Source organism: Eupeodes corollae, chromosome 1 (genome assembly GCF_945859685.1).
Source record: "Eupeodes corollae chromosome 1, idEupCoro1.1, whole genome shotgun sequence".
In the NCBI taxonomy this organism is placed as follows: domain Eukaryota; kingdom Metazoa; phylum Arthropoda; class Insecta; order Diptera; family Syrphidae; genus Eupeodes; species Eupeodes corollae.
The window spans coordinates 264,774,198-264,800,006 of NC_079147.1; the positions used below are offsets into that span (position 1 = coordinate 264,774,198).

The 25,809-nt window shown below is 30.6% G+C and overlaps 1 protein-coding gene across 4 annotated transcripts; it reads left to right on the forward strand.

Annotated features, from left to right (window-relative positions):
* Nucleotides 1–4,702: 4,702 nt before the first annotated feature.
* Nucleotides 4,703–24,718, forward strand: LOC129942067 (battenin-like). 4 transcript variants are annotated; one of them, XM_056050868.1, is made up of 4 exons: nucleotides 4,703–4,918; nucleotides 23,057–23,429; nucleotides 23,503–23,995; nucleotides 24,067–24,718. In XM_056050868.1, the coding sequence occupies exons 2-4, from the start codon at nucleotides 23,110–23,112 to the stop codon at nucleotides 24,496–24,498; spliced, it is 1,245 nt and encodes a 414-aa protein (XP_055906843.1). In that variant the 5' UTR covers nucleotides 4,703–4,918; nucleotides 23,057–23,109; the 3' UTR covers nucleotides 24,499–24,718. The 4 variants fall into 4 exon arrangements, with proteins under 4 accessions (XP_055906843.1, XP_055906839.1, XP_055906841.1 ...); XM_056050864.1 differs by having other exon boundaries at nucleotides 4,712–4,979; XM_056050866.1 differs by lacking the exon at nucleotides 4,703–4,918 and adding an exon at nucleotides 12,827–12,968.
* The last annotated feature ends 1,091 nt before the right edge of the window (nucleotides 24,719–25,809 follow it).

The window sequence follows — 25,809 nt, forward strand, 5'->3', positions numbered from 1 at the left end:
TTGGGTAGTTAGACGATTATTTAAACCATTTTTGTTGTAGGTTTTAACAATTTTTATGCGTTGTGCGATTATTCATTTCCGTAAATGTCAGGCTTTCAACTGCAAACAAAATTATTTTAACAAATTATTTTGACAGATGTCGAATTCCAGTCTGTACTTTTGAAGCCGCAAAATGTACATAATTTTTTTATAATTTAAAAAACAATTAGCGGTTTGAAAATAAAGAAACGAAGAATAACATTTTTAACATTTTTAACATTAAGCTAAATTTTGAAGAAAAAAATGAGTTTACAGTTTTCGTAGAAAAACTGAAAACCTAAGAAAAACATTACTAAAAGTTGGTGAAAATTGATTTTTGACTTAAATATATTTAAAAAAATAAAAGATATTGACTTCAAACTTCATCTTATAGAAAATATAATTATCGACTTTAGTAAAATTTGTGTAACAATCATAAAAATTATAATCTACAAAAATAATACTATAATAATAATATTCGATTCTCGACATCTAGTGAATAAATGCAGGTATAAATTTCAAAATGATTTCCTTCAAAGCTTAATTGTGTTGTTAACGTAAGATAATGTTTTTAGTAAAAGCAAATCTGTATCTGTTTATATACGAAATAAAATTTTTCGAGAAATTCTACTAAAATTGGTAAAAATTGGTTTTCGACTACAAATCTCCTGAGCAAAAATAGGTATTGAAATCAAATTTTTTCACTGCATGAAAAATATTATTGGTATTTATTATCTAATTTAAAAAAACAATTTTTTTAACAAATTACGAAAAGCTACTTAAAAAACAAAAAAAAATTGTTAAGAATCTGTTTTTGACTCAAGTATTAGGAGGACAAAGAAAGATGTATAGTTCAAATTATTTATCTCACACAAAACAATGTATTGAATATTTTGTCAAAGTTTGAAGCAAGACAAATAGACAGACGTGGTGGGAAGTTATAAATGTTTGGTTGCATCCCAGGCTTTTTTTAAATTTAAATATTATGAAAACAAGACAAAATTATTGAAAAGAAAGTTTTAAATAAAATTGTAAAAATTGGAAAACAAATATTTTGACGTTATATCCATGCAACATTTTGCTTCAATCCCTAATAAAAATGGCAAGAAACTGGCTTAAATTTTTAACTCTTGAATATCTATGGAATCACACATTGAAAAAATAGTAATCAAATTTTAAGAACCTACATTTCATAAATCTCAATTAATGCCAAATTTGAAATTATTGTGATTTATTAATTTTAAATATAAATCTTATCTTTTGATTTATTAATATAACAAACAGCATTAAATAAAAAAACGAAAAACAAGTCTTTACCGCTTTATCAGGAAGGTAATTGATTGTTCCAAAGATAAAGTATCACTGTGGTTTATTTATTTATTTCAACTCATTAAACTTACCCCTTTATGGCGCCGTATCATACAAATCTTATACTTTATTTTTTAATCGATAAAATATATTTTTTAAAGAAAAAATTCCTCCAAAATCAATTAAATTTTATAATCTTATTTAAAATTTTTGCAAACATTGAAATTAGATTTATAGGTAAGAAATTTTATCAATATTTTCGTACAAAAAGTTATACGAGTATATTCGTCAATATAGGTCGAATAAAATATTTTACTTATTTTATTTCCTGCACTATTTTATAAAATAGTATACGTATCTCAATTTTATCAGAAAAATTATATTAATAAAAAGATAATCAAGTAAGTTTATTCTAAATAGATATGTGCATTTCACATTTACGAGAAATGATAAAATGTGATTACAGAATGGGTTTATCGTTATGATTTAAAAATCGATTACAAAATGATATTGTTGTGTTATCAGTTTAATATGTGGAACTGTTTCAACTTGTGTAAAAACAAATTAACATCAATCAATTGATGGTGCGTTTTATATTAAACTGTATAAATAATATTATTATTATAAATTGAACTTCCGTTTTATCTAGAATTTAAATAAACCAATCTAAGCGCTATGGGAAAGTGTAAGTTGGTGCATATATATTTTTTCATTAGTCAACTTTTCAAAAACAAAATAATCGGGGGTAAATTTTGTGTCTTCAAAAATATATCGCTATATAAAGTCAAATTGATAAAGAGGCCTATGGATCTTGGTAGTGATTAGAAATCAGGTCCTAATGGGATTATACCAATTGTCTTGAAATTTTGTTTTACAGCCCTTTAAGAACCATTAACTCGACTTTTCATTGAAAATTTCACCAATAATCGTCATATAAGTAAGCTCTCAACGATGGAAATTATTTGGAAAATTGGTTATATTAAATTAACTTTTTATCAAAGATGTCATTTCTCTGTTTCAACGCATGATTTTTAATCTGATGTTATTTACAGTGATTTTTCTACAGCTTTCGAAAGAGTCAATGAAGACATCTTAATATAGCTAAACTATCAGCTTTTGATTTTCATTTGAAATTTTTGTATTGAATCTTATTTGGTAGATCGAGTTCAATACTTCATCATGAATTCGTCTCTTTCACTTCCAACATCTGCGACCTCTGGCGTTCCCCAAGGAAGGAACCTAGGACCTTTACTTTTTCTTATTTATGTTAATGATATTCTTCACATCAATAAATCTTCTTTTTGTCTTATGCTTGTTGAAGAAATTAATTCGTTAAAATGTATTAAATTGGCATCTGATCGAATTCTCCTTAAAAACGATTTAGATAGTTTAGTTACGTGCTACATCTTATTGTGTCTAATATAACTCCTAACTTATTTTTATATCTCGTAATTTCAAAGAATTTTCGGACCTTTTTACACTCAAGGTGATACAATTTATTAATGCTGTCTGCCTTCATATGGTACAAGATGTAATATTTTTGGCATTCAACAATCAAAAGCTCGAAGACGATACTTTGTGATAGTTTTCATTTGTGATATTCTTGCATATCAAATTGATTCCTCTTTTCATTTTTCGTTGATAAAATTATATGTTTCTTCAAGAGAGCTCCGAGTACGTAATTTATTTTTTGAACCATTTCATAGAGTAAACCATGGAGTTTTATTGACTTTCAAAATAAAGGTTGGAAAATATTTCGTTTCCACTTTTTGTCTTTTGAATTTCGCGGCTATTTTCAAAGCGCTACAGAGCTTGTATCTCGCAATACTATACATCATTTGAAAGGTCTTGACATAACCTACAAAACGACGCTTTGCATTAGTTTGGAAATGGAGTTCAACAGTTATAGACGTGTAAACACGGAGTTTACTAATACCGAAATTAGCGCTATTTAAAAGTTTTCCTTCTTTAAAGGCAAATCCGCTAGAAATAAAAGTTCCGTGAGATTAATTTTGTTTTGGAGGATGATACTATATCACTTCGAACCGCGTAGGAATGGTTAAGGAATGCTTAAGCCAGCTGGTGGGAGACTGGTGACGACGAATACCGATCAAATCATGGAAAACATCAAGTTAGACTGGCATCGCGACATCGACCAGGAGATGAGAGTTTGTCACCAAACCATTTTGAACCATCTGCAGAAGGCTGAATACAAAAAAGGTTGATGTTTGGGTTCCGCATGGTTTGACACAAAAAGACCGAATCAAAGTCTGCGATATGCTGCTGAAACGGAACGAACTCGACCCATTTTTGATGCGTATGGGGACTGGAGACGTAAAATGTACCACATTCAAAAATATCAAACAAAAACGGTCGTGATCGAAGGCCGGTGAATCGTCCCAAACAGTGGCTAAAACGGGATTGACGGCTAGGAACGTTTTGCTGTGGGTTTGGTGAGATTGGAAGGGACTATGAGCTGCTCCCATATGGCCAGACACTTGATTCAACCATCTACTGCGAACAACTGGACCGCTTGAAGCAGGCGATAGACCAGAAGCGTCCAGAATTGGCCAACAGGAAGGTTGTAGTGTACCACCAAGACAACACTAGACCACACACTTTGTTGATGACTCGTCAGAAGCTACAAGAGGTCGGATGAGAGGTTTTATCGCATCGACCATATAGCCCGGACATAAAGATAATTGATTACCACCTGTTCCTGCACATGGCGAACGCCTTTGGTAGTGTAAAATTGAACCCAAAAGAGGCTTGTGAAAAGTGGCTGTCCGAGTTCTTCGCAAATAAGGAGGGGGGCTTTTACGTGGGGGGTATTATGAAGTTTCCGTCTAGATAGAAACAGATTATCGAACAAAACGACGTATATTTGAACTAAATCCGAATAAATTAATAAATGTTTTTAAGAACTTCGTTGCATTTTTGAAGAAAACTTGTAAAAACAACTTTGGCATAAATTATTGATTCAATTTTTGATCAAATACAAATTTTCTTTGATATAACAACCCTGGCTACAAATTAAATAAATGCCTATAGCACGTTTATTACCTGTAGGGATTAGTGGGATGATAATCTTTACTTAAAAGGTGATAATTATTATTGTTACTTATTTTTATCATTTAATGTAGGCTTTGGAAAGATTTCCATATTTCAATGTTAAGGTATTCAACTTATCACGAAAAAAAACACCAAGAATTCTTTTTGGTGTGAATCTTGTGATAAGAATAAGTTCGCATAAATATTTTGAACTTCACAAGAATTTATTTCTCTGTTTATCCATAATATCAATCTTTTTGTGTTCTTTGCAATATTACAAAGCAATTTGTCTTGTATATATAACCTTCCGTCTTAAACCCTTGTGCCAATTTATACGCGTAAACCTTATCGATACTAATTATTATTATCGCGATCGACGTATGGTAGTGGCGGTGTTGATTTTTGACGTCAGGAAACAATTATTGGCTTATTCAAGAATTATGTAGCTTCAACACAATTGGGATCAGTGAGGAAGAAGTAGTTGATCGCCAGCAATTAGTGTCAAATATACTTAACGATTGTCCCACGGTTTAAATTTATGGTAACATTTAAACGAATTTTTGTCGTTTTTTTTTGGAAAATTAATGACACGAACTGATAAGGTGCACCTATTTTCTTTTCTTTTATTGTATAATTTTAAGGTTAACATTGATAAATTTTAAATTTATTCATTCCATTTTTAAGTTTAATTTTGTGTGTATTTTCGTTGATAAATTGGTTTTATAGGGTTTTTAACTTTTTTTTTTCGGGAATGACGTTAGTTTTGAAAATTCATCGAAACTTTATAGAATTGTGAACAAAAATCTTAAATTTTATAAAAGTTATATGAAATATAAAATATATTTAAAAGACTTTAAAAAAATATCAAATTAAAAACAATAACAAAAAGTGCCAATAAGCTTTTTGCCATGAAGACATAACATTGTTTATAAATGGGTATCCAAGTTATCTAAGTGTAATAAAATAAAGTCTATATAATAAAAGTTATTATGTGATTTATTGAAGAAACCATTGTTTGTCAAAAAACAAGTTGATGGATGTGCATATTGTAAGAAGGTTGTAAATTCATAAAATTTGATATCATTAAGTCTTGGCAAATAATTCCAGAAACGAGCAACAACTTTCGATTTCATCAAAAAATAAGGGTGTATAGATATTTACCAGTAATAAAAATGCTCAAATAATATAAATGTGCAAATTTACATTGGTACTGTGAATTTAGTAAATTACAAAATTAAAGTAATTTTTGTGAAACTATGTGAAATTGAGGATTTTTTAACCTAATAGTTTTTTTACGTTTTAAAAATGAGTTTGTATGGTAAACAAATTAATTAGGGATTTTGTTAGAAAAATTTAAATAAAATGAGTACGATCATGAACGAAATTCATGTACCTTTTTCTTTCTGAATATGAGCATTGAAAAACAACCCGAAAAATTAAACTTCTGAAAAGTGTTTATGTAGATTTGTTACAGTATAACCAATTCGTTTTTTGATTTTAAAACTAGTTTAATCGTAAATAAGAATGAAATTAGAGAGCCAAAATTTGTACTGTAACAAAAAAAATAATAATTTATAAATTAACTTATTGATATTTTAAATGAATGTAAAGATAAAAATTTTACTATAATCCGTGACATTAATATAAATATTTTGGATAAGCATGACAATGATACCAAACAATATTTGCTTCTTATGGCATCGAATTTAAAGAGCTATATAAACGAACCTACTCGAATAACTTGCTCATCACAGTTCTGTATCGATCATATATTTATTGGACTTCATAAGTGTAACAGTTTTGTTTGCCGTGGTGTTTTATATGGTTTTAAAATAACAGATCATCATATGATTGGTCTTTGCCTATATAATGATTTAACTTCTGTAAAACAAAATAACCCTCATAAGAAAGAAAGATGCAGAATTTATTTTGACTTATTGAATGAAAAATTAATGTATGAATTTTGGGATTCCATTTATATCGAAACGAATTATTCGGTTGCTTTCGATCCATTCCTCGAAATTTTAAATAAACATATACTTAATTCAACTTTTCTAGTAGCACGTACTTCTACACCAAAACAATTTTTAAAATCATGGATGACACGAAAACTTCTGAAATAAATTATATATAAAACAAACAAATTTTCATTGAAATGCAAAAAAACATCCAGGACTGAATGATTATTGTGCAAAAATGTTCATAGAAAAGTTGAAGTTATTAATAATGTCCTAGGTAAGAATAAAAAGCTTTCACATATCGAAAACTTCGAGATTGATGGCCCTTTGACGCTGGCAAATGTCTTCAATAATTTTTTTTACCGAGATTTCGGATAAACTTAAACCATCAATTGATCATTGTATGAATAGTAATTGCTCTGAATCAGCTATGTCTTCAGAAAATAATCAGCCGAATACCTTCGTTTTTCAATCATTTACTTCTCATGAAATTTATAAGGCCATATTGGGCATGGAAAATAAAAATTCAAATACAACTGATGGCGTATCTAGCATTTTATTGAAAAAAATAGTTCTTAACCTAGTTGATGTTTTATGCCATATGTTTAATAATTGTGTCTTAAATGGCTGTTTTTCCAAACATCTTAAATGTTCGGAAGTTTTGCCTCTTTTTGAAAAGGAAAACAAGACATGTTTATTAAATTAGAGACCAGTTTCATTATATTTAAAAAAACTAATGAAATCACGTGTAGTCGAGTTTTTAGACAAAAATAAATTCTATAGCTTTAATCAGTTTGGCTTTAGAAAGAGATTGTCAACAGAGGATGCCATTCTTAAAGTATGTTCTGAGTTGTATGGTGGAGTCAACATAAATAATCATCAATGGTACTCTTTGTTGACATGACAAAAGCATTCGATATGGTTGACCACGACTTATTACTTTGATAACTGTATTGTGCTGGTTTCAGAGGCTTTAGGTTATATTAGGTTATAGTGGCTGTCGAAGATGGAAACGGACACACCTAGGCCAGTTTAATGGCACATTGTGATACCACATAAATCTTGAGGCTTCCTCCTAAGCTCAATGGAACCAGCTCGAGTCCCTTACGAAACGTGAGAGGCTGATTATACCGATATAATTTAGATTGTTAAGATCATTAAAAAAGAATTCTCCTAGGTAATTCTTGAGTTTTCGAGCCAGAGCAGGGCATGTGCAAAAAAGATGAAGAACCGTTTCTTCCTCTTCCTTGTCCATACAGCTTCTGCAAAAGTCATTTGAGAATACGCCTAGTCCCGTGGCGTGCTTTTCTATAAGACATTGTCCGGTTATGACACCTATTATTGAGCTTACTCGTATATGCGATCTGCTTAGAGAGAGCAAGCACCTTGAACGTTTTAAATCCAGTGTTGACCAGATGTTTTTTGTGACTTGACTCGTATTGATGTTGTTCCACCTGGTGCCTGCCCTCCTCACAGCATCTTGCATTAGCAGCAGTTTACAAATAGCGATTGGTATGTCAGTACTTGCTAAACGTGGTAGGATGGGCTGTACTGTATCGTTCCTAGCGAGTTTATCTGCCTTACACTTAACTGGAATGTCTCTATGGCCCGGCACCAAACAAAGGTGAATATGAAACTGTCGTGCCATTAGAGATGATCGACAGTTATGGACTGTAATAGAGTTTGTAGAGACAGAGTCCAGAGATTTGATAGCGGCCTGGCTATAAGAGAAAATACGGATATCAGATGTTGATATCACTTTTTCTTTGAGCTAGGACAGGACTTCCTTTATCGCCAAAAGTTCCGTCTGGAACACGCTATAATGATTGGGTAGGCGGAATGAGAGACTTAATTTCAGTCGTTCAGAGTGCACACCTCTACCAACCCCTTCTTTTGTTTTTGACCCATCTGTATAAAAATGGATTGACTATTCCTCCAAGAATGTCCTATCCTCCCAAAAAGATCTGGTAGGAATAGAAATCTAGAAGTTTCTGTCGAATTGCAGTTGGGGGATGGTGTAGTCTGTGTGCTTTGGAATTGATTCTAAATACCTTAGAATTACGGAGTGGCCAATGTTTTGGTTAGTCCACTGGGACGAAGCGGTCGTGCGAAGCGAACCGCTTATACATAGGCAAGCTGAACATTTGTTCAGGGGCTTTACTTTTGATTGGTTTCTTCTTTTTTAAATTTTAGAGAACAAAATGTGTGCGTCAAGGGATCTTTTAGTGAGTTTACTTAAGGTGGCGCTACAGTCCTGTGTGAACTAGGGCCTAGTGAGTTTAGAATTTAAAAAAATGGGGTTCCACAAGGATCAGTCCTTGGTCCCTTGCTATTTTTAGTTTATAGTAATTCAATTTTTGAAGTGCAACTAAACTAAAAGTGCAACTGCTTTTGCAGATGATATTGCCCTTACATATCAGTGCAACTCAAATCTTGATTGCATTATTTCAAAAATTTCTGAAGACTTACAAATTTAAGAATCTGGTTCACTGAACACAAATTAGTAGTAAGCAAAAAAACCAAGTTAATTTCTTTTAAAGTTTCATCAAATGAGAGACGTAATTATAATCAATTTTTTTTTTACGCATATGATTGCAAACAGTTTTTGCTTACCGATTCATAATTGTGGAAAACAAAATGTTGCTTTCAACTCTTCTTCCTGCTTCAAGATTCAATAAGTGCAGAATTATATATATCGTGGAGTGCTCATTGATTTCAAGTTAAATTGAAAAGATCATATAAATTCTATAAAATCTTATATGTTGCTTTTTATACGTCAAATGTATCTCCTTAAAGATTTGTGTTCGAAAAAGTTACTTACCACATTTTACTACGGGTTAGCACATTCCAAATTGCAGTACGGAATTACAAGCTGGGGAGGTTCGTATTATAGCACTCTTAAACATTTGATTACAGTTCGGAAGCATTTGGTTAGGATTATTTGTAACAGAAATCGTTTTACTCTCTTTAAAAACTAAATATCTTACCATTAAGACACCTTTACATATTCAAGGTTTTAAGAGAATTTATTAATTAAAGTGGCAATATTCCTATTAGCTTATAGTCTTCTACAATGGACATTAACTTAATAGAAATTTTACTGAGAAGTTTACCTTAATTGCAATTTATTTAATGTATTTCTTGTTTAATCTTATTGTCAAATCAAATATTGCCTTGAAAATCTATAAATAAATAAAAAAATAAATAAGTAAAATGTAACATAAATAAATGTAAAATAATATATTCTGATTGTCACCAAACATCAGAAAGGTTCATAATTTTGTAATTTGTATTGAAATGTCATTTCACACAATATTATTTAATTGTCTATGTAATTGCATTTATCTATTGTTTATCTGTATTTATTTTAGATGAAAGAATTAAGTAAAAAATTAATCAATAAAAATCAATGTGATGTATAAAAATTCATTGCGATTCATATTAATTGAATTGAGTTTTAAGTGTTTATTTGATCTGCTGGAGCGAACGCATAAAACTTCAAAATTTATTCTATTTACTCCATATTGAAGCTCATTAATTGTGGAGCTCAAATTAAAACATTTAAATCTTCGCCGTAGACTTTGAGAATTAAAAAATAAAGGAAAATCCTTGTCCTACAAGAATTCACGAGACGTGAACCTTTTATTTGGAATTTAACATTGAAATGCAATTAAAAAACACAAATTTTTAAATTAATTCATGGTGCTTACAATGCTTTCTGTTGTACGTAATTTCAAACGTTTTAATAGCATAGCAATCATTAAAAAAAGACGATGGGATGCTAACTTCCCATCCCGTATGTCGATTTGCCTTGCTTAGAACTTTACCGAAATATACATAGTCACACTTGAGTCAAAAGCATGTCTTAACAATTTTTTGTTTCTAGGTTTTTGTATTTTTTTTAAAGAAATTGTCAATTGAATTTTTCTAAAAAAAATAAATTATTTCTGAATTTCGTCAAGTTACCTGTTGTGTATCGATTTATAGAGTGCTGTCAGATAATTAAGCGAAATTTTTTAACAGATTCCTCGGTTTTTTGGTATTTTCGTCCGCCTTAGTAGTCATTTCTTGAAAACCATCCCACACGTTTTCTATGGTGTGGATCAGGAGAATTCAGGCTTTTGTTGTCTGTGCGGTATACATTGGTGCATTATCTTGTTTTAAAGCTCATCAATGTTCACCAAATAATTCAGAAAATGGCGGAAAAGGTCGTTCCAGAATCGATTTTAAGTGGTTGCCATCATTTTAGGGCTTCGGTAAATGCTCTCTATTCCATTACGCCGCCTTCTTGGCTGCGCCGTTTTTAAAGGTAGATTTCTTCCTTTCTAAATCATGAAATTAGCAGCTATATCCATCAGGTCCGTCGGTATGCAAAGATCGATTTCTCCTGACGTGAATTGTTGTCGGATATGGTCTGCCTTCGGTATAATTCGAGCAACAGTCGATCTACTAGCATTTACCCCAGCTTCTGCCTTGAATTTACTAATGGAAAGCGTTGAATTTTAAGCAGCTCTCACTATCGTCTGCCTATAATGAAATCGGTTGATTTGTTCTTGAGAATACTTGAAAACAAAATAAAGGTTCTACATGTGAAGTAAATCGACCCATTGGTTTGGGCTGTAAGGGCTAGGACAGATAGACAGACGGACTTAACCAGGGGACCCATTTTACTCGACTTCTCTATCTTCGTAATGTCATATTTGATTAAAATCGATAATTTGAATTTTGTACGAATGAAAAAAATTCTCTTATAGTTACTTTATGTCGCAAGTAAACATACAGATTGGATTGTTCTGAATTTATCACATAATCAAATCATTTTGAAGTCAATACCTTCATTTATTCACGGCATATCGAGAATCGAACACTGCATCTTTCTGTGTTATTATCTGTATAACTGGTTCTAAAAATACAGACGTCGAAAAAAGCTTCTCAAACGTACGAACGTACGTACGCATGCCACCCAGACATCTCTCTTAAAATCTTTTTTCCCTTTTACATTCTGGGGACCTTGAAACTTCGAGAAATGTCAATATTAATAATATTTAAAATTTCTTTTAACACAAAATTGAATTCGCAAATTTTTAAAAAAAAAAACCTCAGTCCTTCTGTAATATCTCAACACAAAACAGCGATATCTTCAATTTATTATGAAGCATTATAAATGACAGTTTTGCTTATTAGAAAATATATATTTTGAACTTTTTTAAGGGTACTGATATTAATTTTTCAGTGTGCGTCGCATTTTTGAAAAACCTAAAACGAAATTTTTAATCCTAATTTTGTTTAATTTCAAAATTCTGCTGAAATTGTCAAAGAAGTGAAATTTAAATTACTGACTTATTTTCCAGAAATCGTAGGTTCTTGGGTATTAATTCAATCCTCATTTTAACACTTATAATACAAAATTATCACAAAGAAGTACAAAATAGATTTCTGACCACAAATTTACAAAAGAAAATTTTCTTCCATTTTATTATAAAAATAATAATATTTCATTAACTGAATTTAAAAATGCAGACGTTTCTATGAAATGTCAGTTCCAATTTTTAATCCATGTACAATCTGGAATGTTTGATAATTGAAATCAATACTGATCAATTATAATAAAATTAGATACAACCAATTTAGCTCTGCTCTTTTATCATAAATCGTGCTAAGTGATCATTATGACATCACTAAAAACTTTAGTAAATACGAAATAATTTTGAACTAACTAAACTGAATGTATCACTTAGTGACATCTGTTTCGGTCATTCTAATAACAAAATCGTATTTTTTTATTATTTTATGTTTCGCTTTTATTTGGTTTTTAGATGAACAGCCATTGACAATTTTCTTATTTACTTTTTAAATGTATAGGTTGAGCGCACACACCTCATTCAACTAAAAAAAATGAAAACAAAAATTAAAATTTTGTAAATTTTTTAACTCGTATTTCACATTCACATGTCTCAGTTAATTATTTCGACAAATTGACAAACAAAAATAATATACACCGTGCAAACAATAAAACAAGCGACATTTATTTATTATTCACAAAGCACGTGTAAATGCTTCAGATTTTGAACCGATAGCAGACAAAACTTTAAACAATTGCAAACCAAAAATATAAACCAGCAAATAGCTTCTATGAATATAAATTGTTGTTAAAATTATTATAATAAAAGTTTGTTGTGGTTTGAGTTGGGGGTAAATCCCCAACGGCAACGCGCCATGATGTTTCTTCTTTAAGTAATTGCATGTGAGTAATTGTCAATTTGTTTAAAAACAAATTAACATTTATTAAGAACTCATAAAAAAGGTATAAAAATAATAATATTAATCAGAAATTGCAACAACCTCATATTGAATTCTATTTCCTCAAACCAAAATTAAAGTTGTAATTTATGCCAAATCCATAAAGCAGCTGATAGTAGATAACTAACTGATACATTCGTATTCGTAAACTCTTCGATTACTCATTCATTCAAACTACAAGTATTTAGGAATCATATCACGAATACAATTTTCTTCTGAATAATTCCTAGTTCTTTTAGTTCCTTCCTGGATTCAAAAATTTAGTATGATTGATTGGATTTAAAGTGAAACGTGAATCGAGAGTCAATAGATTATGACTATGAGTGTGATTGGGTAAAGCACATGAATTTAATTTAATTTTATTTATTTAAATAAATTAATTGTGTACATAGGAACGTGCAGTAAAAAAAATAATAGCAGTATAGGCAAGTGGGGGTCGTTATATTTACTTTTTTGGGCATCAAGCGTAAGATTGTTTTGATTTGAGTTTTTTTGTGTTGTTTATAAATAATTGTTGTTAATAAAACACAATAAAAAAGCTGAACTTATACTAGAACTAAGTTTAGTTGTGAAAGCTGCCGGCCGGAACAAATATCTATAGATACTGTGGTCATAAGAATATTGTGTTCTTTGTGCGAGACTTATAATTTCCGAAACAAATTATAAATGTGTGATGTGAAAATTTAACAATACCAAATGGGAACATAATTTGTTAAATTTACTATCACTAAAAATATTAAATCAATCTTACTAAAAACGGATTTTGTTACCTCTGAGAAAAGTTTAGTGTTTTAAATTAAATTTTCCATAAGTTGCATACTATTTATTTTTGTATTATTTTGAAATAATTGCAATAGCCATGGGATAAAGTTTTAAAATAAACAAAAAAATATATCCAAAGGTCTTATCATAGTTTAAATAAAGTGTCGGAAAAAGAGATAAAGTTTATTCAATAATATATTGAGTACTTAAACAAATAAATTATTAAAAAGTGAAGTGTTTTGAACAAATAACATTAAAATCCAAATAAAGGTCAATTATAAGAAAGCCTTACATTGAAATTTTAATTAAATAAATAGCTACATATTATCATCAAAAATAAACAAATTAATTTAAGGACATCATATTAAGGTACGTTACGAGGAAATACATTTCGGGTATCATTAAATTTTGTTTGTTGCTTATGAGTAAAAAGTACATGATTGAAAAAACAAAATTATTCAATCGTTAATTTGTGAGAAGCATGAGTTGAATTCACATTCACGTCACCCTAATTTCTTATATTTTTTGTTGTTTTACCGACAATTCTACAAGCAATGTTCTGTCGAGACAGCCCATGAGATTGCCCTCCCAAAAAAATTTTGTCATAACACTCGCACTTCACGTGATGTCCATCAGTCTGCCCTAGAGCTCAATTTTTGAAATACTGTTATGTATAGAGATTCTTTTTTCAGCTGTACATCAAGAATGTGGAATGCTTTTTGTAATCTGTGAATCATGAAGGTTAAGCATAACCTCTTTTTTGTGTGTTAAATATTTTGTGTGTTATAAATTTCACAAAAGGCACTTATAAGAGTGACTTCAATTGTAACCTGGACGAAAGTACATTCACATATTCCAACTCATTTTTCTAATTTCGAACCTACGTTGATGTATCTGTTTAATATTAGTAAAAAAAAAAATCAAAGTTTTACTATATGATCAATTATCGGTACAAGTATTCTCAAGAAATCAGGCTTTTAAGTACATTTTCACACTCATTCGAATATCATTCTAAATTCTAAGTGTCTAAGTTCATAGTCTTTATCTGGCCAACAATTAGAACTTTTCAACAGGAATGTGTTAAGACTTTTCGATATGCATGTTCCTTTAACAGACTTAAGGTTCCCTTACGTGCAGGAATCCTTGGCTCACGAAAAAAAAAATATTTAATAAAACAACTCGATTTGGTTTAAAAGCGATAGATAGGGTTGATTGTTTTTAATCAACAATAATGTTTACTTCGAAACAAGACGGTCGTACAAAGTTATTTTCTGGTCGTTTTAACAATTTCCAAAGCAGCAAACAAATTTGGCAGATACTTCATCAAACTGGGATCTGTAAATCCCATAATAATCAGACTGAAGAGTTGGATTTTAATAACTTGAACAGGAAATTGGTTTCCAGCTCTATCTCTCACTTCAGCAACCGCTTGTAATAGAGACACTAAAAGAAGACAATCGTTTAAATTTAATACTATATATTCTGAAGATATGGTCCAAAGTGTCCTCTTTACTAATTCAAACGCAGTAATTCTTGATCACATACATCCCTAATTTCTTAAAATTTTATTACAAGTGCTTCTACCATATAGAACTCATATATTAAATTCAATTGTTTCGACAAGTGAGTTTTAAATTTAATGGAAGAAGTCAAAAATTATCTATTTTCTCAAATTTTTTTTTGAAAAAATTATCCAAGCTCAAATACTTACATTTCTTAACCATCATAATAGCTAAAACACAAAGACGCTTGAGCTTCGGCTTCGCCTGACGTTTAAGAGTTCAGCCATAGGAATTCAATGCATGCTTTCACAATGAAGCTTTGACCTCACGTTACGTTTGACAATAGTAAGAAAAAGAACGGAAAGTGACTCCAAACGGAAGCTCTAGTTTAAATTTGCTAAAACATTTGCTTTGTCTGTAATCTCAACAGCTGTAAAAAAGTCAACAATCAGAATACATTTATTGTTGGTGGGATTCCCATAGCTTATTATATCCCGCGTAAGCTACTTCCACCATAAATTTAATTTTTTCGATTTCAAAATTATTTTTTTTTACTGCACGAAAAATCAAAACAAACTTTTGAGCTGCTAATGACAGAAGTGCCGTTTTAGAAATGTCTTTCAAAGCAACCTCGAAGCGTGCCCATTAACGCCGACGAAACCGAAGCTGAAGCGTGTTTGTGTTTCAGCCATTATGTATTTCCTTCCAAGCAGTCCGGCGAAATACGAAAAATAGAAGTATTTCAGCGTTGATAAGTGCCACAGAGGATATTTGAAAGGCCACCGATTTTCAGCATATAAAATTTGTAGTGCTTTTGGACAATTCAAAGGCCTTTGATATGGTAAACAGTCTTTTCTTTGTAAAAAACTCTTGAACTCGTTTTACTTTTTAATAACTCTTACTTGACCAATAGACTATAACCTGCCGATAAAGCTCTTTAAGAATTTTTATTAAACAGTAGTGGAGTACCACAGGGATCTATTCTTGGTCCCCTTCTTTTTTTAATTTATGTCAATGAACTTTATTAAAAAAAATCTGCACAATTCGTTTGTGCGCTGCTGACGCTTAATTATACATAAGTTGTCTCATCAAACATACTACAGTTTCTTTGAATGAGGACCTTGAAGTTATTAAGCGCTGGTCGGACAATCATAGTTTTGTGCTTTTGAAAGTCTTCTCTGTTTTCGAACCTAAACTTTGTTTTCGGATTTACTTCTAACCCATCAAACAGTTGACTTGTTAAATGAAATAACTTACCTTAATTAATAGGTCGTGTCTTTTATTAATTCTCCGTTTTAAGTATTTAACATCTGAACGACAGTTCTTTGTAAACTCTGTAAGCATATAGAATTCATCACCGAGACAGATAAGAGGAATTTAAATTGTATCCTTGATGAAAAAACAACTCAAAATTCATTTTAGTATTGAATAAATAAAATGATTGTGCAAATATGAATTTTGTATATTTCAACAATTTATTTCTATTTCATTTTAAACTGAATGTGTTAAATTTCAAATAATGTAGATTTATTTACAATATAAACGCTTCACTACATTAATAAGATATTATATCATACGGTATAAGCTTGTCATGAATAAAATAAAATAGAAACTAAAAACTATTGAAGGTAATTTATTTCTAAAAAGTTAAACAAAAATTGAATGATCCTTTTTTAAAACACTGTCTGTATCCCTAAAACTAAAATGAATCATTTTCCAAAACACATTTAGGTTAATATCAGTCTAAGAACGATAATTTAAGATTCTACACACTTGGAATTTCAAGAAAATTCAAAATTTGCAACCCAAAAAAAGAGACGAATTAATAAAAAATGCAAAACAGAACTGTCAAACTTGGCGCATCAGTTAATTTCTAGTTTGATGAAAAGCCATTCGTAATTTTTATCAATTCGATTGTGACATGGTTTGCAAAATAAATTGAAAAGTCGTTCTCGTATTTGAAAATTTTATTGTTTTTTTCTAAAAGCAAAACATTTTTACAGCTGTCATTATCATGTCATGGCCAAATATCATCGTTCTGAATTTATCAGATTAACAATCTGCAAATTTTACTCTAAATCAAAAGTAAATCAATTTGCAATTTGAATCAATATTTTCTATGGTCTCTGTGAATAAATCTACATTTGAAATAACTTTGCAAAAGGTGTCAATACATATTTTTACGTTTATGTTGCAATGTCAAAATGAAACTTTCATTGCCATTTTTTCACATACAAATGATGTAAATTGAACCTATACTACTATTAAATTAATTTTTATCAACGTTAATAAAACGAAATAGTAGGAAAATGGAAAGAAGTAACTTTTGAAGTAGGTAATTATGTGAAAAAAAGTTAAACGCTGTAGATATTTAAAATATGCGAAACACATAATGAGTTTGCGGTTATAATATCTAATGTTTTATCTTTTCACAGCTTAATATAATTTCTTGCTTTAAACTTATTAATTACCCATATTATATATAGGTATATTAACAAATGTCCATTATGTACATGCATTAAAATTATATTAAATTCTAGTAGGCACCAGACGAAATGGAATATTATTCAAATTAACATTTATATTATTCCTTAAAATATATATTTGCGTTATACATATGCATGTTAATAAATACGTCATTCTAAAACAATATAATTATTTAAAACTTTGTGTTTTATCATACGGTATTTCATTCATAAATTCGATATTTAAAAATAAACAGAATAAATTATACACAAAATTATAATAATTATTGCTGATTTTTTTTAAAGACGATGCTGTTAATTTTTTTTTGTTAATGCTGAATTTAAAATGTCTAAAAATACAAAATTAAGTTTAAAATAATTTCACAATTGGTTCATTTAAGAACCTGTTACTTTTAATTTCTTTCACGAATTTTTGTATTGTTTTACTTTAAATTTTAAACACACATTATCAGGATTTACATAATGTGTATGTTTTCACTGATTTATATCTATTTTAAGTCTGGGTACAAAGTGTGCACTGTGCACGTGTTCTGAACGAACCCAATGATTCGATCTTAGAAAATTGTGAACAATACTACTGAAATGGGAAAATGTATAGCCATGGCTCTACAGCGAAAAAGTTGAATTAGGTTTTATATTCAAATTACAGCTTTTTGTAGTGGAATCAAAAAAATTTAACCCAAGAAAATTTATCTAAGTACTCGTAAATAATGTAAACTTGTTGCACAAACTAATTGCTTATAGATCGCATGGTTTTAAAGTAATTGCTTTTTCCGCTTGAATAAATATAAAGTTAGGGTCCAACATTTTTAATAATGAACCAAATTAAGTGTGATCGGCATTGGAGTGGAGTACGTAATTAGTTTTAGTAAATTCAGTACAGTTCCCAGTTTGAATATTTTCATGTGGTTCTTGGTAGGCCAATATTTGCTACCTGATCGATGACTTTAGGGGTACCGGTATTGAAGTTCTATACATGTAAATCTTTGTTCTCTTGGATCCTGAAGATGAAATTTTGATCGTAGGTGACTTTAACCTACCATACTTTCGATAACTTTTTCGTTTCTGTTAATGCTTTCATTAATTGATTGTATATCTTCAAGTGGATCAAGCTAGTTTAACAAAGTGAAAAATCGTTTAGACCAAACACTTAATCTAGTATTCTTTTTCGACACCGTGAGTGCTGACCTTTATCCTATCTTCTCCATATCATAACGCTATTAACTAACTTGAATTTGACAGAACTTTTTTATTTGCTATGTATCATTGAATGAAATCCATTATTTTGTAATTGCGATATTAACAATTTTAATAATACATTCTTTAGCTGTTTTAACAAAACAATTCGTCTTAAAAGGGCTCGTAGTAACTCCAATGTACCATAATGGCTTGATTCACATCTCAAAAACATACAAAAGACAAAAAATAATGCCTGCGTATATAATAAATACAACTTTTTTAATTCTAAAACGACTATTTATAGAGTATTCTGATATTCTTGCATAAAAGTTATATTTCTAAAATAGAAATTCATCTGAAATCTGATCCAGATAGTTTCTGGAAATTCGTAAATTAAAAAAAAAAGTGGTTACCCTAACTCTCTATCAAATTCATTCATAATCCTAAGGTTATCGCAAACATGTTTGAAAACTTCTTAAAAAAAAAATTGTACAGATACAAACGATAAAAACACTTCCTGAGGTAATTTTTCCTCACTTGAATTCAATTAAGTTTGAAAAAACGAAGATACTGTTACGCAGAGTATCATCAAATTGGATGAGTGTCTTAGTCCAGGTGGATCATCCTCCATTTAAAAAAAATGTGTTACTTATTTATCATATCCGTTATGTGTTCTTTTTAATGAGCCCTTAAGTATTTCGCTTTTCCTTAATATATGGAAAAGTGCATTCTTGATACCTAAGCACAAGAAAGGTCCTAAAAATGAAGTAATAAACTACAGACTTATAGCTACATTATCTGTGATACCGAAACTGTTCAAGTTCAAGTCTATTGTACGTTATGTGCTTTCGTTTCATTCCATTTTATTTTAATGTGATAATCAGCATGGTTTAGTGAGAAAAAAAGATCTATTGTTCCTAATTTATTTATTTTTTGTTCAGATAGTTTTGAAACAACGTGTACTTACTGATTTTAGTAAAAAAAACCTTTGACGAGTTGTGTCACAAAACATTAATTTTAAACCTAAACAATTAAGGTTTTAACAACAACTTCAGAAATTAGATCTCATCTATATATATAAAAATCAATGCCACTTTTCGTTGTAATGTTATAACTCAACAAAGCCTTTACCGATTTGGCTAATTTTGGTCTTGAATTATTCGTGGAAGTCCAGAGAAGGTTTGTACGTAGAAAAAATTTTAAAAAAATCTTGAAAAGGTGTAAAATCAACATCTTTCTATACTCCCATATACAAACAATTTGTACTAATACGTAAAGAAATCCCGATTTGTTGATTACCTTGGAAATGTACAACGAAGCTGCAATAATAATTGAAGATATGTGTCTTATGATTGTAAATAAAGCATTAGTACAATTGGTAATGACCACACCAAATACTGAGATACATGATTTTTTTGATCGTGAATTGCAACGTGAGCAGGAGTTCCATTATAATGATTTACGTTTATTTGTACAATCGAATATAACCAAATTGAATATTCAACAAAAACATGTGTAAGCCACAATCATGCAAGCCGTTTCCAATAATACAGGTGGATTATATTTCTTGGATGCACCTGGTGGTACAGGCAAAACTTTCGTTGTGTTATAGATTTTAGCGACTATTCGATCGGAACAGAAAATTGCATTGGAACTTGGATCTTCGGGAATTGCTGCTACATTATTAGAAGGTGCATTAAAATTGCCCTTGAATCTACGGGTGATCGAAACTCTAACTTACTTCTTCGAGAAATTCTGCTTTGGCAAAAGTTCAGCGATTAACGTCAATTATTTTATGGGATAAGTACGAATAAAAAATCAATAGAAGCATTTAATCGAACAATGCAAGATTTACGCGGTAATCAACAGGTGTTTTGGTGGTGCTCTGATATTGCTGTCAGGGGACTTTTGTCAAATATTGCCTGTCATTCCTCGATCAATTCCTACTGATGGTACTGATGAAATAAACGTCTGTTTGAAGTTATCAGTTCTTTGGAGATAGATAACGAAAATTGACACTGAACATTAATATGCGTATTCACCTACGTAATGATGCAACTACCCATGAGTTATCAAAACAATTGATAGAAATTGGTGATGGCAAAATACCAATCAACACTACCAACGGATTGATCACTTTACTAGACGATTTTTGTACAATTGTGCAATCTAAAGATGAGTTAATTGAATATGTTTTTTTCGAATATTCTTCAGAATTACAGAAATCATCACCATTTTATCACCGAAAAACATTCATATCAATGTCATTAAATTTTAAATTTTTCAAGCGAAAAAGTTATTGCCAAATTTAATTAAAGCTAAAATCTTAACTATCCCTATAATTCCAGCTGATATGCCATTTAAATTCAAAAAAATTACAATGCGTTTATCATTTGCGATTTTCATGTTTGGCGTTTGTGGTGTCAATTCGGAGGAATCATGTTTTTCACATGCCCAACTTTATATTGCCTGTTCCAGAGTCGGTACCCCCAACTGTTTATTTATTCATGCTCAAAATAGAAAAACTAAAAATATTGTTTATCCAACTGTTTTAGACTAACCCACTATTTTTATGTTTTAGTTTTTACTCTTTATTGATAAATATAATATAAACAATATATCATTTGGGTCATTTGGACTTTTAAATAGCTAGCAATTAATAATATTTTTTTTTATTACTCACGTACCGAGCCGCTAGTTGTATTTAAAAAATAGAATTTATAGAGTTGTATTTCGTAATGAATATTCGGATCGATTGGTTTTAAATTCTGGCGTCCTTCAGAGAAGGCATTTAGGTCTCATTTTATTTATAAATGACTTGATTTCGATCATTTGTCCGTCCTTATTAATACTGATGACATTAAATTTTTAACTTTTGCAAAGACTATTTGTTAAAATTTTATTCGTCTGGTTTAGAATGTTTACAAGTGTTTAATTCGGGCTACGTTTGATACATGTAATCTTAGGGAAGTCTCTGTGTTTTCTGATTTTTGTGTTATTCTTGATCCCAAGTTAATCTTAATGTGCATTTAGCTAAGACAGCTTATATAATCCTAGGATTCATAAAGAGATTCGGTCGCTATGTCCGTGACCCTTACTTTGTTAAGATTATCTTTGTTTCATTTGTAAGGCCTATATTTGAATATAGCTTTGTAGTGTGGTCATCTTACTACACCTTATTTGCAATTTTATTTGAAAGAAAATACAAAATATAAGTTAGGCAGTTCTTATCAACAAATATGACGAATGATGCAAAGTAAATGAAGTTCGAAAAATGTATTATAAGATTAAATTATCCTTTCAAAAGGGCGCAGTTTCTGCTCTTCCTTTCCTCTAAGAGCTATTTCAAGACCGAAAAATTTATGGTTTTGAAAGTTGCTTTAGGAGGCAGTTTTAAGGCTACAAGTGTATGTATATGTATTTTACTAGGTTAATTCTTAATCGGGTCTGCAATGTAATTGGATTGTGTCAACTTTGTTTAACTTCTGATATAGTCAGTTTTTACCAGAATAATATTGAAGAAGTCACGTGATAGCCGCTCTGCTTGCCAAAGCTCTGTGCATCATTATTGTCTAAAGAATTGACACTGAAAAATGTCTTTTAAGCTATACCCTTTGCCGGTAACGTGACAATCGGCTTCATTAACGACTGACCCCCTTAAAAACTTTTTTTTGTCACTACCCAACCCTCTCAATATAGTAAAATATTGTGCAAGTTAAACATTTTTTATTTTGCTTATAAGACCCCACCTGGTTTTGCTGTTAATTACGGTTGTTAACCTTTTTCAAAAGTAAAAGTTTCATAAGATCGTCTCCACCCACATATTGCCTAACTCTACAGAGTACAGTTAAATGTTTTAATCATTAACGAACTAAACATTCCATGCAAATTCAAAATACAAATAATAAAAAAGGTAAGTTCTTTATTTACAAATGATACCTGCAAAAATAATTCCAGTTATGTAAATATTTATATTTAGAATAAAATTCTAATTTTGTAACAAATTGTGATCGAAAATAAATACACAAACCATAATAATCACAAAACAAACGAAAAATAAACAGGTTCGTATGCAATTTGTTAGTAAGTTATAATTTTAACACCGTTGCTGGTATACGACTAAATACCGATCATACCGTAAAAGCTAATTATAATCGGTTTTACAAGTATCTACCGCTAAAAGAACAGAATTACCTGATGTTACCTGACGTCATATAAAAGTATCTTACCTTTCGGTATCTTTTTTATGCACCGCTGCATTGTGCAGTTTGACGTCTGAAATTCCTTCAGAAGTTCACTAACTTTCGCTGTTATTTTGAATTTTTCTTTCGTTTCTTCGATTCAATTTATAACTTTTCCTTTTTGATCTTATTCTTCTTCTTCTTCTGATTTCTGCTGTTTGATACGATTTTTTAAGTTTTGATTCTTGATTAAGAAAATTCGTTTATATACTCAAGGATTTTTACAAACGAGTATCATTTATTCCTTACAGTCAAACTGAACACATCATCTTCTCCCTCAAGACTTTTCAACTAAACAATCAATATGGTTGCTATTACTGATAAACAAAACGCTCTTGAAAAAGCAACCCCAGAAGAACAAAAGGATAAACAGTTATGGAGGGATTTGGTAGCTTTTTGGATTCTTGGATTATGTAACAATTTTGGATACGTCGTTATGTTGAGTGCAGCTCATGACATTATTGCCCGGTTTGAAGCCGATACTGATATTGCTGTTGTGGATCCCAAAGCGGAAGTGCTGGAGAGGCAGTGTAATATTGTTAGTACCGGAGCTATTCTATTGGCAGATGTGATACCAGGATTTGTGGTCAAACTGCTGATGCCATTTTTGCCATTCTGGATCAAGTAAGTTCGAACAAAACGGCCTTGAACTTGAATTTGTGTACTAATGGTTGTTTTTTTTCTTGTTACTTTTTAGCACTCGTGTTGCAACTGCAGTGGTGTTAAGTGTGGCAGGATTTTTGTGTGTCGGCTTTGCTGAAGTCGAAATGATCGCCTTACTGGGAGTCGTATGTACCTCGGCGGCTTGTGGAATGGGCGAGTCAAGTATTCTGGCTTACACATCAAACTATAACAGAAATTCACTTTCAACTTGGTCATCGGGTACCGGAGGAGCTGGTATCATTGGTGCTTTGGCTTACGCAGGTCTCTGTGCCATCAATGTGAGTTCCAGAAATATCATGTTGATTATGCTGGTTGTTCCACTTCTTGAGTGCATTGCCTTCTGGATTATTCTTCGTAAGCCTTCTGGCACAGTTGACAACAGTTTGCCCTCAATTGAATACAACTCAGAAGATGACAAGCCCCTTCAGGGTACCAAGGACAAGTTGTTGTACATCACTTCTTTGTTCAAATACATGTTGCCTCTTCTGTTTGTGTATTTCTTCGAATACTTTATCAATCAAGGACTGGTAAGTTCACCTTAAAACCCTTTTCTCTTATCGAATTAGCTTACTAACTTTATTTGTTCTTTTGCTTACAGTTTGAATTGGTTGACTTTGAAAACTCATTTTTGGATAAAGAATCCCAATACCGTTGGTTGTGTGTCGATTATCAAATTGGAGTTTTCATCTCTCGGTCATCTGTCAACCTCATTACTTTCAAACACATCTGGATTCTGTCGTTGTTGCAATTCGTCAATGTTGCATACTTTTTGACAGAAGTCATCTTCTTCTACACACCATCTATTTGGATTGCATTTGCTGTCGTATTTTGGGAAGGTCTCTTAGGTGGAGGTGCCTATGTGAATACTTTCTATAGAATGTCATCGGAAGTACCAAGATCACGTCAAGAATTTGCCATTGGAGTTACAGTTCAAGCTGATTCACTGGGAATTATGCTATCAGGATTTTTAGCATTGCCAGTTCATAATGCAATCTGTAGATTACCAGCACATCCTAGAATACTATTTTGAATGAAATAGTCAGATTCTTAGGATAACATCATAACTACTGTGTGTATTATAGGTAGATGTAAGCATTTTTAAGGCTTGATTTCAAATCAAAAGAAGAATAAGTTTAGAATAAGTTAAAAGTGAATGTAAATTAATATTTAAAACTATTTATATTGATGTCTGTTATATAGTGTTTAAGGTTAAATAAAATTAAAAAAATAAATATTTTTGTAAAAAATTATGTTTTTATGTTTTTAACATTTTGAAGCTTCTTATATATCTTTTGTAGCAACAATTTAAAGCAATCTTTTGTTAAAGAACTAATTATTATTTATTACTTATTTCAAGGTTTTATTCTTTTACTAACATGTAACGTCGCAGCACGTCTCAAAAGGATAGTTTCTTCGAAGAAAAAAGCATAGTAAAGAAACCTTAACCTTTCAAACAGATTTATAAATTTTAAATTGCAGAAGCTAAAGAGTCTACGAATAAATTAACCAAACTTTTGTAAAAAAAAAGGTTTAAATCCGCGATTATGACTTTAATAACATTTTTCGTTTTTTAAAAGAAAATGTGCGGTGGTTATAAGGGCTAACCAGAGCGTGCACCAAATTCTTACCGAAGGATGGAGACATTTTTGAAATATGTCAGTGAACCTGGATTTCTTACAGCCTTTCATTTAAAAGAACAATCGTTTTCATAGTTATACTTGAATAAGTGCCTTTTTAAATTAACATAGTTTTCGGTAATTTCATGACGCAGAAATGCAATTCAGTAACGTTCATTATTATTAAAGTGGACAACAGAGGCGTATTTAACATTTGAAGACAATACTAAACTCTTTGTTTGGCTTTCCGGTCAATTTAACAACATTTTTTTTTGTATTTAGTCAACCCAAAATATGACTTACCTCAGAAAGTAAACGAGTAAGTAATGTAAGCTACTTACAATTTAATACAATATTTGGAATATTAAAGCTATGGCTATGCCGCCAGTCAAGTTGACAAAATGTTTAAACGTTTTCTAACTTTTTTTTAAATTTTGAGAATATTATGTATTCAATAATAACCTATGCAAGAATGGAGCACCTAAAATATCTCGGCGAACAGTAGATTTTCTACTTGAGCTTTTGATCAAAACACTAATCTTAAATTTATTTTTTTTTCCAGAGAATTTAATAACCTTTCATATACATTTTCTTTTATAATAAGCGCACTCTCAAGGGGATAATACTAACCTTATTATGTAGACACAATGTGAGCATTAGGAAAGGGAGAGATGGGTTGAAAGGAGGTGTCGATGCACATTGGTTTTGAATTCCTTAATATTGCA